This window comes from Vombatus ursinus, unplaced genomic scaffold (genome assembly GCF_900497805.2).
Source record: "Vombatus ursinus unplaced genomic scaffold, bare-nosed wombat genome assembly UNPS02014794.1, whole genome shotgun sequence".
NCBI classification, from domain to species: Eukaryota; Metazoa; Chordata; class Mammalia; order Diprotodontia; family Vombatidae; genus Vombatus; species Vombatus ursinus.
In genome coordinates, this window is record NW_020954572.1 from 29,498,140 (window position 1) to 29,513,403 (window position 15,264).

Genomic DNA, 15,264 nt, shown 5'->3' on the forward strand with positions numbered 1-15,264 from the left:
AAATGATTAAATGGGAAATTTCACATGTAAGTGGAATTGAGAAAGCTAAGTCAGAATCACAGCATTCCAGAGTTGGAGGGGACCTTATTGGCCATTTAACTCTACTCTTTCAACTTTGCAGATGAAAAGAAGTAAGGTCCAAAGAAATTAATTGATTTCTCTCAGGTATCATAGTCAGATAATTGCAGAACTGAGATTTGAATTCAGGTCACTTGACTTCCAATCCATTTCTCTTTCCCCTAAAATACTAACTCTACATCTCCTCATTAATTTGGCGAGTGAGTTTACCTTCTCTATAACTAAACTTCTTCCCCACATAATGTTCCTTTATCTGGGAAAAAGTGGACAATAACTCACACTTGCCTAACTCACAAGTACATTATATGACTAAAATGAAGAAATCCAGGAAGATTCTTTGAGCTCCTGGAAGGGCATCAGAACTATAACTTTGAAATATTTTCATTACCTGCATGATGTTCTAGGACCATCCTCCATTTAAGTCCTGATGAATGCTTGACTGAGAGCACTCCCTATAGGTGCAACCTATCTAAACTCAACAACTGAGCTTAGTCAATCAGTACAAATCAAGTGCATCTGCACATTGCAAGAAATACAGGTTGTAGCAATTAGGGTCTTTTCTCCTTAGAGACTTTAAGGCCAAAAGTTTCCAAGAGTGTGGTTTAATGAGGTTCCCAAAAGGCTTATCAGAGTCAAAAAATGTTGGAGAACAAGAAAGCAAAGGGGAGACTCTAAGAGGGAAAATAAGTGGAGGCAAGGGCATACTCAAAAGCTTGAAAAAAGAGGTAAGGGTGAGGATGTGTGAATTTGAAGTTCTAATACTGAAGGGCCATGATCGGTGGGAGAAGGGGTTTGAACAAAAATTTAGCACAGTATTATTGCCTTATGAATACTGGATAAGTACATCCTGGCTAAAGGCTCTTAACTCTGGAATTATCTGTGACTATCTTATTCTCCAATTGTCCCAATTGTCCTTTTGACTCTCCATCCCACATTCAGGCCTTCTGATCTTCTTCCCAGAATACTACAGAATCCTCCAAATCGATTTTTCTGGTACCAGCACCTCAATTCTCAAATATTCTTCATAGTTTCATTGGATTGATCTCCTTAAAGCTCTCCTTTCATCATATCAAAAGACCTTGTATTATTGTTAGTCTTTCATGCCCGAAGAAGACCAATGATATCACAATGTTGGGTTCAAGGTACATAGGTTCCCAAAGTGAGCTTTACGGCCCCCTGGGGGGTGCTGGAACAATCCAGGAGGGTGGTAATAGCCTTGGGTGCAATTGGGGGGCATTGAATAAAAATAAGGGGGCAGTGAAAGCATAAGGAAAGAAGAGAAAAAAATTTTGAAAAATCATACATGTTTTCATCTGTTGTGTAATAGAGTTAAAGTCATAGTGATTACATTATTTTCAAACACACAAAATGCAAATTATAGCAAATCAGTGGTCAAGTCCACTGACAGGTCTTAACAAGCAAGTGTTGGAAGGTGAGCATGTCATGAATTGTCAGGAAGTCCAGCATGTATCAGCAGGAATAGGTGTATGTAATGATACTCTATGGTATGACATAGTCTTGCATCATCAAAATTTCAATGCAGGAAAAAACCCACAAATTCACAATAAATTATTAAATTTAAGATGTGTCATCTTTTTTAAAAAAAATTTTATATTTTTTTTGAGATGATGTAAATTTCAAAAAAAAAAAAAAAATCATTAAAGGGTTAACGAAAATAGATTTCCAAGGGAGTGTTGAGTAATCTTTTTGTTTGAAAAGGTGGTGGTAGGCCAAATAAGTTTAGGAACTTCTAAGGTACAGTGTGTTAGGCTGTAGCTGATCAGTCCAATACAAGCTCTGAAAGGCTCTACCACAGATCAGGCACAAATAATACATTCGAACATTTAGGATGGTGTTGTCTCTAGATTTGTGTATCTCATGTTTCCTTTGTGCTACTGAAATGCTTCTTTGTCCATAGAGCACAAAATGGAAACAGCCCTGGACTTAGGCTCAAAAGACCTAAATTCAAATCCTGGCTCTAATCCTCCACTATAGTTGAATAGTCTCAGTTTTCTCATCTGTAAAATGGGAATAACACAATTTTTCAATCCCCATTTGATAGATTAATAATAATAATGATAATAATAATAATAACTAACATTTATATAGTGTTTTCTATGTGCCAGGCACTATGCTAAGCACTGTACATTTATTATTGACCTTTGATCCTCACAACAACCCTGAGAGGTAGGTGCTTTTACAGTACTTGGGGTTATGTTGAGAGGATCAAAAAAGATAATTTATGTATAGGCTCTGTGGAGCCTGGTGTGTGATTTCATTAGCGTACATCAAATGAGAAAAGCTCTACCACCAATGCAGATCAGCAAAACTGTTAGGCTTAAAGAGTTTGCCTAGGAGGGGCAGCTAGGTGTGAGGTCGATAGAGCACTGGCCCAGGAGTCAGGAGGACCTGAGTTCAAATCCGGCCTCAGACACTTGACATTTACTAGCTATGTGATCCTGGTCAAGTCACTTAACCCCATTGCCTAGCAAAGAAAAGAAAAGAGTTCGCCTAGGGTACTGGCAAGTTAAGTAACTTTGCCCAAGGTGACAGTCAATATTTGTTAAAGGCATAACTTGAACATAGCTCTTTCTGACTCAGAGGTCTACCATATAGCCACTATTCCAGACTGCTTCTGTTGAATATACTGCTTTGTAAACTTCAGGGTGCACTCTCTATATAAATGATAATGAAACTGTAATCATGGTTACTGTTGATTTTTTTTAATCCTTTTTAGGAAGTATCAGAATACCTGGCCTAGGAAAGACATAGTTCAAGAAGCATCATTTTTTCCTAAAGTTTTGTACACTCAGAAGTCAGAGCTCATATATTAAAATCAAACACACAATAGGAAATGCTATGATACTCAGAGATGCGTACTATTCTATCCTAACTAGTTCCATGTAATAACTTTCCCGGGGCAGGCCAGTAAAGTTTCTTGAGCTTCAATATTTCCTTCTTTAAGATGGAAAGGATAAGGTTGACCCATAGAGAGGAGACCAAAAGAAGACCTGCAGATCTTGGTGAAAGATTTTGCAAACACATTTGAAGTATGACCTGACTTCAGACACAGCCAGGACAAAGAATGCATGATGCTCCAATAATAATCTTCTCTATGTCTTTTATTTGAATATTATTTCCCCAAATGGAAAATGTATCCTTACCATATGCTTAGCTTCAAGAGTGCTATCTCCTACCTAGCTCACTTTTCTTTGATATATCATTTTCACCCTTAAAAGAGGAAAGGGATCTATTTTGACAATAGTTAAAAGAAAAATCTCCAGGGGGCCAAAGCTCTGCAATTAAAATACCGACATTTGCAAAATCATCTGTGAATCTAAGGGATGTATTTTCTTTTAAGCATTCTAGGTATAACAATGAGAGGTAGAGACATGAGGCTGCTAATTAGAGAAGCCCTGGGGTAGAGGATAGGGGTAGCACACCATACATATAAAGCTCTCATTCCTTTGAGGATTTTTTTTTCCCTGATTGATGTTATTTAAAAATTGAAACAATATATACAAAGCCCCCTATTAAGATCTAGTGCCTATTTGATATTGATGCTGAAGCACAAAAATAAAACAACTCTTTGCCATTGGAAAAAAAAAAGTGAAAAATCCACTAAGTGCAATTATGATTCCAATTTCCTTAACCAAATAACTACATGAAGTTTTCAGAAGTGTACTAGCAAGTTGTAGGCCTTTTCTCCCACTTTTATGAATGTTAACAGTCAAGCGGGGTAAGACTATAGAGAGGAACCAATAATTAACTTTTTTTTATTTTGAATTAAATGAAAACAAAAAAGGAACATTTTCATATACAAAGCAGAATAGAAAAAGAGAATGTGAGATCATGAATCTTAATTATATACAGCTTGTTTTTTAAAAGAGGTTTTAAAAGTTCAACATGTTACTTTCAAAGCTGTGCTTCTCTATGAACGTTCTTCTATTCCTTTATCTGCACTTTTAGAAGATGTTTTAATGACATTTAATTTCTATTCTGTTTTTTTTTTTTGGAGGGGGGAGGGAAGTAGTGCTACCTTCCTTCCTTTCCCCTGACAAATCCCCTCTCGCAAATAAAAAGGGAAAACTACAATCTTTGTAGCAACATTGTCAAGCCAAGCAAACTCACATATTTGCCCTTCAAAAATGTTTATTTCCCCCTCTGTACCTTGAGCTATTTCCCCCTCTGTACCTTGAGCCCATCACCCATCTTTCAGGAGGCGGGTAACATATTTTATCATCTCTCCTCTGGAGTCATAGATAGTCACTGGATTGTTCAAAGTATTTAAATGTTTGCAAGTTGATTTTCTATGTTGTCACTATATTAAGTTATGTATCATATATTATATTATTATAATTATATAACATGATTATGCATCACAATTGTATTATATTATAATTAATATTATGTAATATATTATATAAATTATGTATAAATTATTCTATATCTGCTTACTCTACTCTGCATCAGCTTATGCAAGTGTTCCCAGGTTTCTCTGGAACTGGAAGAGCCAGTAATGTCAAGAATGGCAGAGATAGCTGGAGAGCTAGCATCTCCATTGTGAGACATTCATTCCATTATCACTACTCATCACAGATTCACTGCTCACCTTGACCTCTTCTGTCCCTTACCTTGATCACTCCTGGCTCCCTTGCAATGCTAAATTATACAAGCAGCCAGTTCTTGATTATTGTTTTTCTATATTCAGTGTTCTTTTTTTGGAAATGAAAAGCTGTCATTCCCAGCCCATATCTCCTTGAAGATATTTTACATGCTTTAAAAAACACATTTGAAAGGAGATGAAAGGATCCTCTGGATTATTCTGAACCCCTTTACTTGATGATATTTGCTGTACTACAACAGTAGTACAGCAAATCTGATTTGGACATGCCAAGTTTTTGAAATGAAACTAATGACATGTAATCCCTTATGTAGCTTGGTTTCAAGGAGGAGAGGTAGAACCATTGCTTATTGTGATTTATTTTTTAAAAAAATATTTATTCTCAAGATTCTGAACTTAAACAACAAATAAAATGGGCATTTCCATACATACAATATAACAGAAGAAGAGGATTGTACACAGAACTGTTGATCTCATGTACAGCTTGCTTTTCTTTCAAATATATAATAAATTCAATATGTAACTTTCAAAGCTGTCCTACTTCTCTATGATTCTGGCTTTCCTTCTTTTTTCTTGTGTGCATTTTTTGAAATGCTTTAAGACTCCATCTTTCTTTCTTTTTTTTTTTTTTTGCTACCCTATCATTATTCATCCTCCCCCTCCCACCTCAACTCCCAATCTGTTATTTATTGTAAATGAGGAAACAGCAGGGGTGTGCGAATTTCTATTTTGCTGCTATTACTGAACTGATGAGAATCTACACACTCCTTGTTTCTGAGAGGTATTTATTTTATGGGATCAGCTAAACTTCCTTCAGTAGCTGTTTCTAAAATGGTTAAGATAGTCACAAGTGAGATATGAGTTAGAAATCACCACTTGTAGTTCCTAAGAAGAAATGAACATGAGCCCTGACTTCGTTACACAAATCAACAAGGTTTTATTGAGCAGTGAAGTTCCTGGCTTATGTATGCACATGTAATAGTGAGCACTGAGAGTACAAAGCTATCACAAAGAAAAGTGCAAAGCTTGTGGTTGTTGTATTAAAATCACAAATCTCCAATGAATGATAACACCAAAAATACTAGCTGTTCGCTTCTCTGGAATGTTTTTGTGTCTCCTACTCCAGCTTAAGTATATTCATCTTTTATAATCACATAATCTTACAGGTGAAAAGGACCTTTCATATCCAACCTCCCTGGGCTGAAATTCATTCTCTGTGTGTGTGTGTGTGTATATATATATATATGTACATATATATACATATATACACACACATATGTACATATATATACATATATACACGCACAAATATATACATATGTGTGTGTATCTATCTGTTACCAAGTGATCAATCTCTGAACGCTTACTTCGGTGACCATGAACTCATTACCTCATAAATGGCCCATTTGGCCATTGGATTAAGGAAAAATAAGTCCTTTTCTATCCTTTGTCCTTGTTTTGTCCCCTGGAGCTACAAAGTATAAGTCTAGTTCTCTCCCCTATGACAGACGTTTTCCAAGGCTCATTCATTGTCCTCAGTTCTTTCAAATGATACTCATATAATATGATTTTGAGTCCCCTCACCACTCTAATCACTCTCCTCTAAATAGTGGTAGCCAGAACTGAATACAACACTCTAGATAAAGATCTGAAGAGTAAAACTAATGCCTTCTTTATTTTTTTATACTATGCTTTTACCGTTGCAGCCCAAGATCTCCTTGGCTTTTTTAATGGTGACCTCACATTGTTGTCACAATTTGAACTTGAAGCCAACTAAAATCTTTATATCTTTTTTCATATGAATTATTTCTAAACTATATCTCCCCCATCTTGTTGATGTTTCAACCTAAGTGCAAGGTATTTATTTGTCCCTACTAAATATCATCAATGTATTGATGTATATCATCAATGTATAATCATCCGTTAGTCTGTTAATCTCTTTTTAAAATCTGGAGTCATCATCTAATCAATGCATTAGCTATCACTTCAACTTCTTATCATCCACAAATATGGCAACTTGCCTCCCAGATCTTCATCCAAGCCACTGATTAAGATTTTGCCCAAGACAGTGCCAAAGCTATGTCTTTCAGCTTCTCTCCTTTCAACTATCTTGTAGTTTTGCTATTATTTTTCTATAACATTAATTTCAGGACTTGTTAACAAATAATTCTTTATGTTAGGCAAGAAAGAGTCTCTTCCCACATGCTTCCATATGATTATGTTAACCACAGTTAGGAGCTAGGTGCAGCCTGGCCTCCAGTTTATGATTTAATTTAATAACCCTTTTTAAAAATTTTTGACTAATTATCGTTAAGTAGGGGCAGCTAGGTGACATAATGGATAGAGAGCACTGGGCTTGGAATCAAGAAGACTCGTCTTTATGAGTTCAAATCCAGCCTCAGACACTTTCTACATGTGTGACCCTGTCCACGTCACTTGACCCTATTTGCTTTTGTTTCCTCACCTGTAAAATGAACTGGAGAAGGAAAGGGCAAACCACTCCAGTATCTTTGCCAAGGAAAAACCCAGAAGTGGTCATGAAGAGTCAAAAATGACTGAAAACAACTGAACAAAAACAACCTTTAAACAACAACCCAAACCAAAGGAAATTGGGAAGGCAGTAGTAAGAGTAAATAAATAGCAGCCTGCTTTTGGCTTTTTTTTTTTAAATTTTCGTGTTCCATATTTGTCACTCATGAGGGTGTTTGTGCACTTGGAGATGACTAAGGTTTTGTCAGCTCCACGTGCTACCACCAAAGTGGTAGCTTTTCATCATTTTTTCCCACCATTTGCTCCTTCAATTCATTGGCATCTCGCTTAAAAATGAGTGCTCAAAACTTCACAAGTGAAATTGATGAAGCATCAAGTTCAGTCTTATTTGAACCTACCTGATCCCATGTGTAACAGTAAGCAGCCTTGGTCTAAAGAGGAATACATTTTAATTGCCCATGTGGTGAATTTCAATGACAAACGAATGAGGAAAAAGCATCTCTCATCTACAAAAAGACCCAGGAAGGTTAACAGTCTTCCCCAAGGGTCACACTTTAAATCAGGAACAGAGCTAAAAATAGAACATTGTGGGTAATTCTATATCACAGGATCATAGAACTAGATACAGATAGAAGGGATCTTAGAAGTCATTTAGTTCAACCTCTTGGATTTTATAGATGAAAAAACTGAAGGCCAGATAAGTGAAATGATGTGCTCCCTGTCACACAGGTTTTAAATGAAAAAAATCAAGATTAAACTTGGCTCCTGAGACTCCAAGATCAATACTCGTTCCATTGTAACACATTGCCTCCCTTGATCAGCACTCAGCCCAGTGCCTGACACATATTAGGTGCTTGATAAATACTCGCTGACTGGTCAAAAAATGGTACGATATTATTCCCTTTTCTCCTGAGAACAGAATCTTACCTTAAATGTTCAGATCACCAGGAGAAAAAAAATGTCTTTTGCTATCTACTATAGTCGCCTTCAAAGAGTAGTATATAAACAAGAAAATAATACCACTTGAGAAGCTATGATTTATAAAGTATTAAGGCCTACCCACAAATACAAGAAAAGACAACTGAGACACTACATGCCATAGTAGATAGAGCGCCGGCCTTAGATTCTGAAAAGACTTGGGTTCAAATTTGCCTTAAGTATTTACTAGTTGTATGACCTTAATTTCTCTGGGCCTCAGTTTCCTCATTTGTAAAATGAAGGCTTGGATTTAATAACCTGTAAGGTCCCTTCCAACTGTAAATCTACAATCCTATGAGCTATATTAATTAACAAGGAATATATGGGTCAGAAACTAGGATTTTAAAAAACTGATCAGCAATATATAAGTCCAGCAGCTTTTACATGACAGTCCTGCTACATTCAGTAATCTCCATTTAAATTCTCTCCAGCTACTCCACCAATAGATGTCACTATTGCCCTCCAAGACTCCAGTCCATCATTCAGGTTGTGAAACTAGTTTGAAAAATAGGAAGTGACTAATGTTTAGCAAAGTCCATGTCAGCCCCTAAAGAGCGATTTCCAACTTGCAGGGTAATTTCAAACGCCCTTTAGAGGAGCCTGGCTGAGAGAGGTCTGTTGTTTCTCCAGGAGAGAAGATAATTATTAATTTGTGTTTCCCACAGGAAAAGTCAAAGCCACACCCAGAGTGGATTTTGAAAATTGTGAGAAGTAAATCATCATGCCTGTTGAGCAACACGGTGCATAATCCAAACCAGCCATGCGAATAGGTCCAAAGTCTAAAAGTAATTAGATAAGGCCTAAGAAGGATCTAGCAACAGGGACATACAAATGTTAAGAAACAATGACTTTAGGTAGGGCTCACAGTAACCTAAATATGTTAATTTAACTACTGGTTGGATACAAATTCCTATCACTGGTGGGAGACTGGGCACAAAGTACTTACCCTATACCCCAAAGAGATCATAGAAAGAAGAAAAAAACCTATATGCGCAAAAATATTTATAGTAACTCTTTTCATAGTAGCCCCAAACTAGAAACCAAGGAGATACCCACCTATTGGAGAATGGCTAAATAAATTACTATATATGAATGTAATAAGAAGTGATAAAATGGACTGATTCAGAAGAAATTAGGAAGATTTCTATGAACTGATGCAGAGTGAAGTCAAAATAGGAGAACAATTCATATAATAACAGTATTATAGAGAAAAACAATCTTGAAAGACTAGAACTCTGAATCATGCAATGAAATACCATGAATCCAAAGGGTTCCATTCAAAGATGGAACAAACAATCCACCTCCTGCTAGAGAGGTGATGGACTTAAAATATAGAATGAGACATACATATTTTGACATGACCAATGGGGGGAATTTCTTTTTCAGGACTGTGTGTATTTTTAATGAAAGTTTTGTTGGGGGAATGGGGTGAGTTCCTTAATTTGGAGGCCTGTGGGAGGGAAAGATTTGCTTTTAAAAATTTTTAAAAAAAAAAAGGAAATTGGAGATAATAGATAGAGCCAAAGCCAGTGGGAATATTTGTAGTATGATCAGTTATTTCAGCTTATTTGAAAGGTGAATGTTAGGGGCAGCTAGTTGGTGCAGTGAATAGAGCTCTGGTTTTGGAGTCAGGAGGACCTGAGTTCAAATCTAGCCTCAGACACTTAACACTTACTAGCTGTGTGACCCTGGGCAAGTCACTTGACCCTGATTGCCTCACCAAAAAGAAAGGTGAATATCTCCTTAAAAATAATGTTTTATCTGCAGTAAGAGCTTATTAAATATGTATTGGATATAATTTTATTGAATGAAAGAATGAATGAATGAATGAATTAATTAATTAAAAAAGGGAAAACACTATATTCTAAAGGGACCCTCATGAATTATATAGGTTTCCTATTGGGAAGTTAAATCAGTTCTGTTTGCATTTAGTACTGGGCACATTTTAAGAAAGATATTGGCTAAGCTGGAGAGTATGCAGAGTGTATACAGGATGATAAAGGACCTTGGGCTCACATCATATGTGGATTAGTTTGTTTGAATGAGCTGAGGATGGAGGGAAAGCAGACTCGGGGAAGAGGGAGACAAGATAATTATCTCCAATTATTTGAAGGGCTCTCACATGGAAAAAGGGGCTAGATTTATTCTTTTTGACCTTCAAATGGTAGAACTAGAAACAATGAGCGGGAGTATCAAGGAAGCAAATAAAGGCAACAGGAAGATATGTGGATGGAATGCTGGACCTGGAACCAGGAAGACCTGAGTTCAACTACTGACTCAGACATTTACTAGTTGTATGATACTAGACAAGTCTGCCTGCCTCAGTTTCTTGGTCTGTACAAGGGGGATAGTAATAACACCTACCTCACAGTTGAGAGGACAAAATAAGATCATATTTGTAAAGAGCTTTGCAAAATGTAAAGTACTATATAAATACTAGTATTATTAGCTATTGTTATAGGCTTAACAATAGTGGGTTGTGGGATGGGGGTGGGGAAGAAGACTTTTTTGACCATTAGAGCTATCTAAAGTGGAATGGGCTGCCTCATGTTACTGGGTTCCTCTTCACTGAAAGTCTTCAAGCAAAAAAGGTTTATTTAGCCCCTTGCCAGGCATTTTGTAGTGGGGAATCCATGTTCAAGTCTGGGTTGACAAAATAGCTTCTAAATTCCTTTCCAACTATGAGAACTTAAGTACCAACCCTGTTACTTGATAGAAGTAAGAAAGGAAGGCAGGTTCTTGCAGCTATAATACTGTACATACATGGATTTCACTTAAGTCTCCACAGTACAACAATTCTTTGCAATGAGATTTCTTTACTTCAGATTTCTTCAAAATGACTTCTAAAGAGTCTCTATCAATGAACCAACTTAGAACTATTATAGAGTCACTTGGGCTATCATTTGAAAACAATATAAGAGTCTAACCAGCATTAAATAGTCTGATAATTGCTGCCTAAATGATTTTCCTCATACCCAGGTCTAACCCTGTTGTTCTTTCCCCACTCAACAAACTTTAGTGGCTCCTAATTCCCTACAGGATCAAATATAATATCCTCTGTTTGGCATTTCACAACATGGCCCTTTTTACCTTCCCATTCTCCACACTTTACTCCTCTCCACATAGTCACCTTGACTTTGTTGCTATTCATCGAACATGACATTTCACCTCCTGAATCTGACTGTTCACGCTGGCCCTCCTCATCTTTGCCTCCTGGATTCACTGGCTTCCTTCAAGACTCAGTTCAAATCCCAATTTCTGCAGGATGCTTGTCCTGCCCCCTCCTCTCACTGGTAGTGCTTTCTCTCTGAGATTACCTCCCATTTACACCTTATATAGTTTGTATATATTTATTTACACGTTGTCTCCCACATTAGATGGAGACTGGAATGAGGAAGACCTGAGGTCAAATCCTGCCAAAGTGTGACCTTGGGCAAGTTATTTAAACTCTTCTTGCCTCAGTATCCTTATCTGTAAAATGGGGATAATAATAGTACCTACCTCCCAGGGTTGTTGTGAGAATCAAATAAGATAATTGTAAAGCAGTTAGCACAGTTACAGGCATATAGTTGGCCCTGTATAAATACTAACAGCTATTTATTATTATTATTAGTGCTCTTTAAGGCAGGAACTGTGTTTTTGTCTTTCTTTATATCCCCATCACTTAGCACAATTCCTGGCATATACTAAGTATATGCTTATTGATTGATAAATAGGGAAACAAGAAATCTAAGTTGTGTTTCTGATTCTACCTCTGACATACTCCAAGCCAAGTAATTTAATCTCAGTTTACCTGTTCCTTTTGTTTTGAGAAAGCACTGTCTTCTCTCAGAGCTCACATTTTTATATGACCAAAATAAAAAAAAAAACACAATATCTTTCTGATCTAAATAAGTTTGTGAACCATGCAACATATCATATAAATATAGGTATGGATTAATAATATTAAATGAGTCTGTATTGATTACATAAAACCACAGCACAAACACCCATACTTCTATTGGAATACTCACATGAAGGTCCAAATGTAACTCACTCCTGCTGGGCTTCTCTTTCTCCTCATGGACCAGGAAGGGATAGGATGGTCCTGATCTGTAGCCCAAGACCCATACATCTCTGTCCCTACTGGAGCTCTCCTTATATGTTGACTGTTCAGTGAAGCCATCCTTGATGAAGCCCTCTAGGGAGATACCTAAAAGATGTCAACACATACATAAAAGGTCATCAGTGATGTTGGCTGGAAAAATCTCAATCCAACTGGTGGAAATCCCTCTCTAAACTTTAGCTTCTCTTTCCTTTAACCTTATTTCAGAGCTATACTTTTAGGACCCGATTTCCTCAAAGGATTAGGTCATAATCACTATTTCTGGGTCATACTCAAAGATATGTCCAAATTCACAGTCAATGAAGGAAGGCTACTGTTTTTCTCTCTACCTCTACCTAAACCAAGGGTTTGTTTTTTATTTTTGTGTCATGTACCCATTTGGCAGTTTAGTGAAGGTTTTGGACCCCTTCTCAGAATAATAGTTTTACATAGTTGAAGGAAATTCCAAATTTCAGTTAGAGGTTAATGAAAATCAATATGTAATTTTCCCCCCAAGTTCATGGACCCACTGAAATCTATCCTTAGACCCCTTAAGAGTCCATGGATCTCAGGTTAAGAACCCCTGGCATAAAGGAAGTAACTACCAGACTAGTAGGCAGAAGGCTAGGTTCACATCTTAACACTGCTACAAATTAGTCAAGTAACCTTGAGTGAGTTCCTTAACTTCTTTAGGCCTCATTTTCTTCATCTACTCTTTAAGGTCTGTTCCAGACCTAGCATTCTGAGCAAACTCAGAATGATGGTGTTGTTTTAAGACCAGCAGGAAAGACCAAAGAGGTAGAGACCAACCTACCACTGCATTCAGACTCATTGTTAAGCATGTGACAGGTAAATATATCTATTAACCTGGCATTCGAGGTTATTGTGGCAGTGCTACGCATCTGTGGGACTATATATATATATATATATATATATATATATATATATATGCACACAAGTTGCTCAGCTAACTGGCCACTGCTATCCAATTGAAAATTCAATTCATGAGTAACATGAGCTTAAAATAAGCCAGCTGGGAAATGGACTGCCAGGCAGCATTTCATGCTGACCTTTCATACCAGATGGCCTTTTTTTTTTTTTAAAGGGAAAAGAAGTGGAAACACAAAAGCATCTATTATGCTTCGTCACATAGGGGGCAGTGTTTCTGCTGTCACCATCTGTCAAATTACCTAAGTGTATGGCAGGTGTTTCTTTTACTTATCTGGTTAAAGGTTTTTAAAGTAGCAACAGATAGATTGTGATCTCTGGTAGTGTTTGCTTATTCTCTACTCAGCAGACTTCGGGGTGCCCAGATTGTTAAATCCAAACTGCCCTTTTACCTTAGAAAGACAGATAAAGATAATTCCACCATTCAATTGTCATTGTCCTTTAGGTCTTTTGCTACTTCTCTCAAGGCAAAATGTCTTTAGGTTTTCAGACTTCTCATTATCCACATGTATTCTCCTACTCTCATGACATGAAATAGGAGTAATGTTTTATAGAACCAAAGGACTGAATTTCCTTCAGCTATGCTTTCTTTTGTTGTTGTTGTTGTTTCTTTCTGAGACTTTTCTCTTCACAGGAAGTAGAACTGGGGGATGGAAAAGCTGATTTAATTTATTATCTCTCCCTTCACAACTTTCTTAACCTCACTGCAACTTTCTCACTTCCAAATCTCATTCTACGTTTTCCCTTTCCATTTGGACACTGGAGTTACTGTTGGCATTAAATGTAGTTGTAATGAATGAAGGATGCAACATAAAACAAACTGGACACATCACAACACATAAGGAAGCAAAATACCTTCAAGTTTTTTTTAAAGCATGTATAATCAAAGGAAACTGTCTGATAGTACAAGTTCTTAATGGTATAATGGAAAAATAGAAGGAGTACAGAATTCCACAAACTTTGATATAGATCACAATTAACAATTTTTTTCTTTTTTTTCTGCTTCCCATTTTAAGAAAAAAATCTTCCTTCTGTAATTGACTACAAACAGAGCAATACTGAAATTGTGCATGTGGTCTATTTGCAACTTAAGATGAGGATGGGAAGAAGCAAAACCCAGAGCAGAAACAGTAAAAAGTAATTTAGTTTTGGAAAATGCTTTGAGAAATAAATTATTAAAAAGATTTTTTAAAAAATAGACAGTATCCAAATGAAGGAAACATGCATTATGAAACCTTGATAGGTAAGCATTTTTGTATTGTCAGTATGACAAAGGACCAAAAGCTGAATTAATTCAGACACAGAATTCAATGCAAAAAGCTTTTATTCTAAGTGATCTGATGATGCAGGTTAGAACACAGGACGTACTCTTCATCTGAATATATGAAGCACAAATCTAGCAGGTAAGTTTTTCCCTGCTATGAATATGAATATTTATATGTAGCAAGTGGCCATACTACTTTGTTTTCCAGATTAATTTTGGTAAAAAATAAAATAAAATCAAGTAAATACATTAAAATTTCACTCAAAAATCATTCAGGGTACTGTATAGAACAGGTTTGGGGGAATGGAACTTTCATTTGACAGTGGCTGGGTTTTTTTTTTTAAATCACTAAATTTATCATTTGTCTATCTCTTTCATGTGACTAAAATGAGTCCCTTTGTTATCTTCCTTTTCTGTATTTCCCTTTGTCACTTATCATTTTAGTTTACCAAAGACATTATTCGAATACACATGTACACACAAAAGGTTAATCCTATAACTGAGCCCTGTTAATGCAACACATCACAGATACAGTAATAATGATGTGACTTACCTTAGGACTCTGTAAGTCTGGGCCTTCCCCAAGCATTCATATGGTGAACTGCATTTCCTGTCGCTAACCTAAAACATCAGACTGGGATTTCCACTAGAAATTATCAAAAATGGTGGCCACACGGAAAGGAATGTTCAAATTTGTGGTCAAGTTCCATCTCGTGATGGGTGCAATGCCTACATATAACTGGTATCTCTAAAATATCATTTGTCTCTCCCCTTTACACAGTCTGCAAATTCCAAACC

General features: G+C 36.6%; 1 protein-coding gene across 3 annotated transcripts in view; it reads right to left on the minus strand.

Moving 5' to 3' along the window:
• FMN1 (formin 1) overlaps nucleotides 1-15,264 on the minus strand; it is a 490,990-nt gene that overhangs the window by 350,139 nt on the left and 125,587 nt on the right. For 2 of the 3 annotated variants that reach the window (XM_027869856.1, XM_027869858.1), the window contains exon 2: nucleotides 12,184-12,362. The exons of the other annotated variant lie outside the window; for it this stretch is intronic. In XM_027869856.1, coding sequence (XP_027725657.1) covers nucleotides 12,184-12,362 — 179 coding nt within the window. The remainder of the gene's footprint in view (nucleotides 1-12,183; nucleotides 12,363-15,264) is intronic. 3 annotated transcript variants of the gene reach the window in all.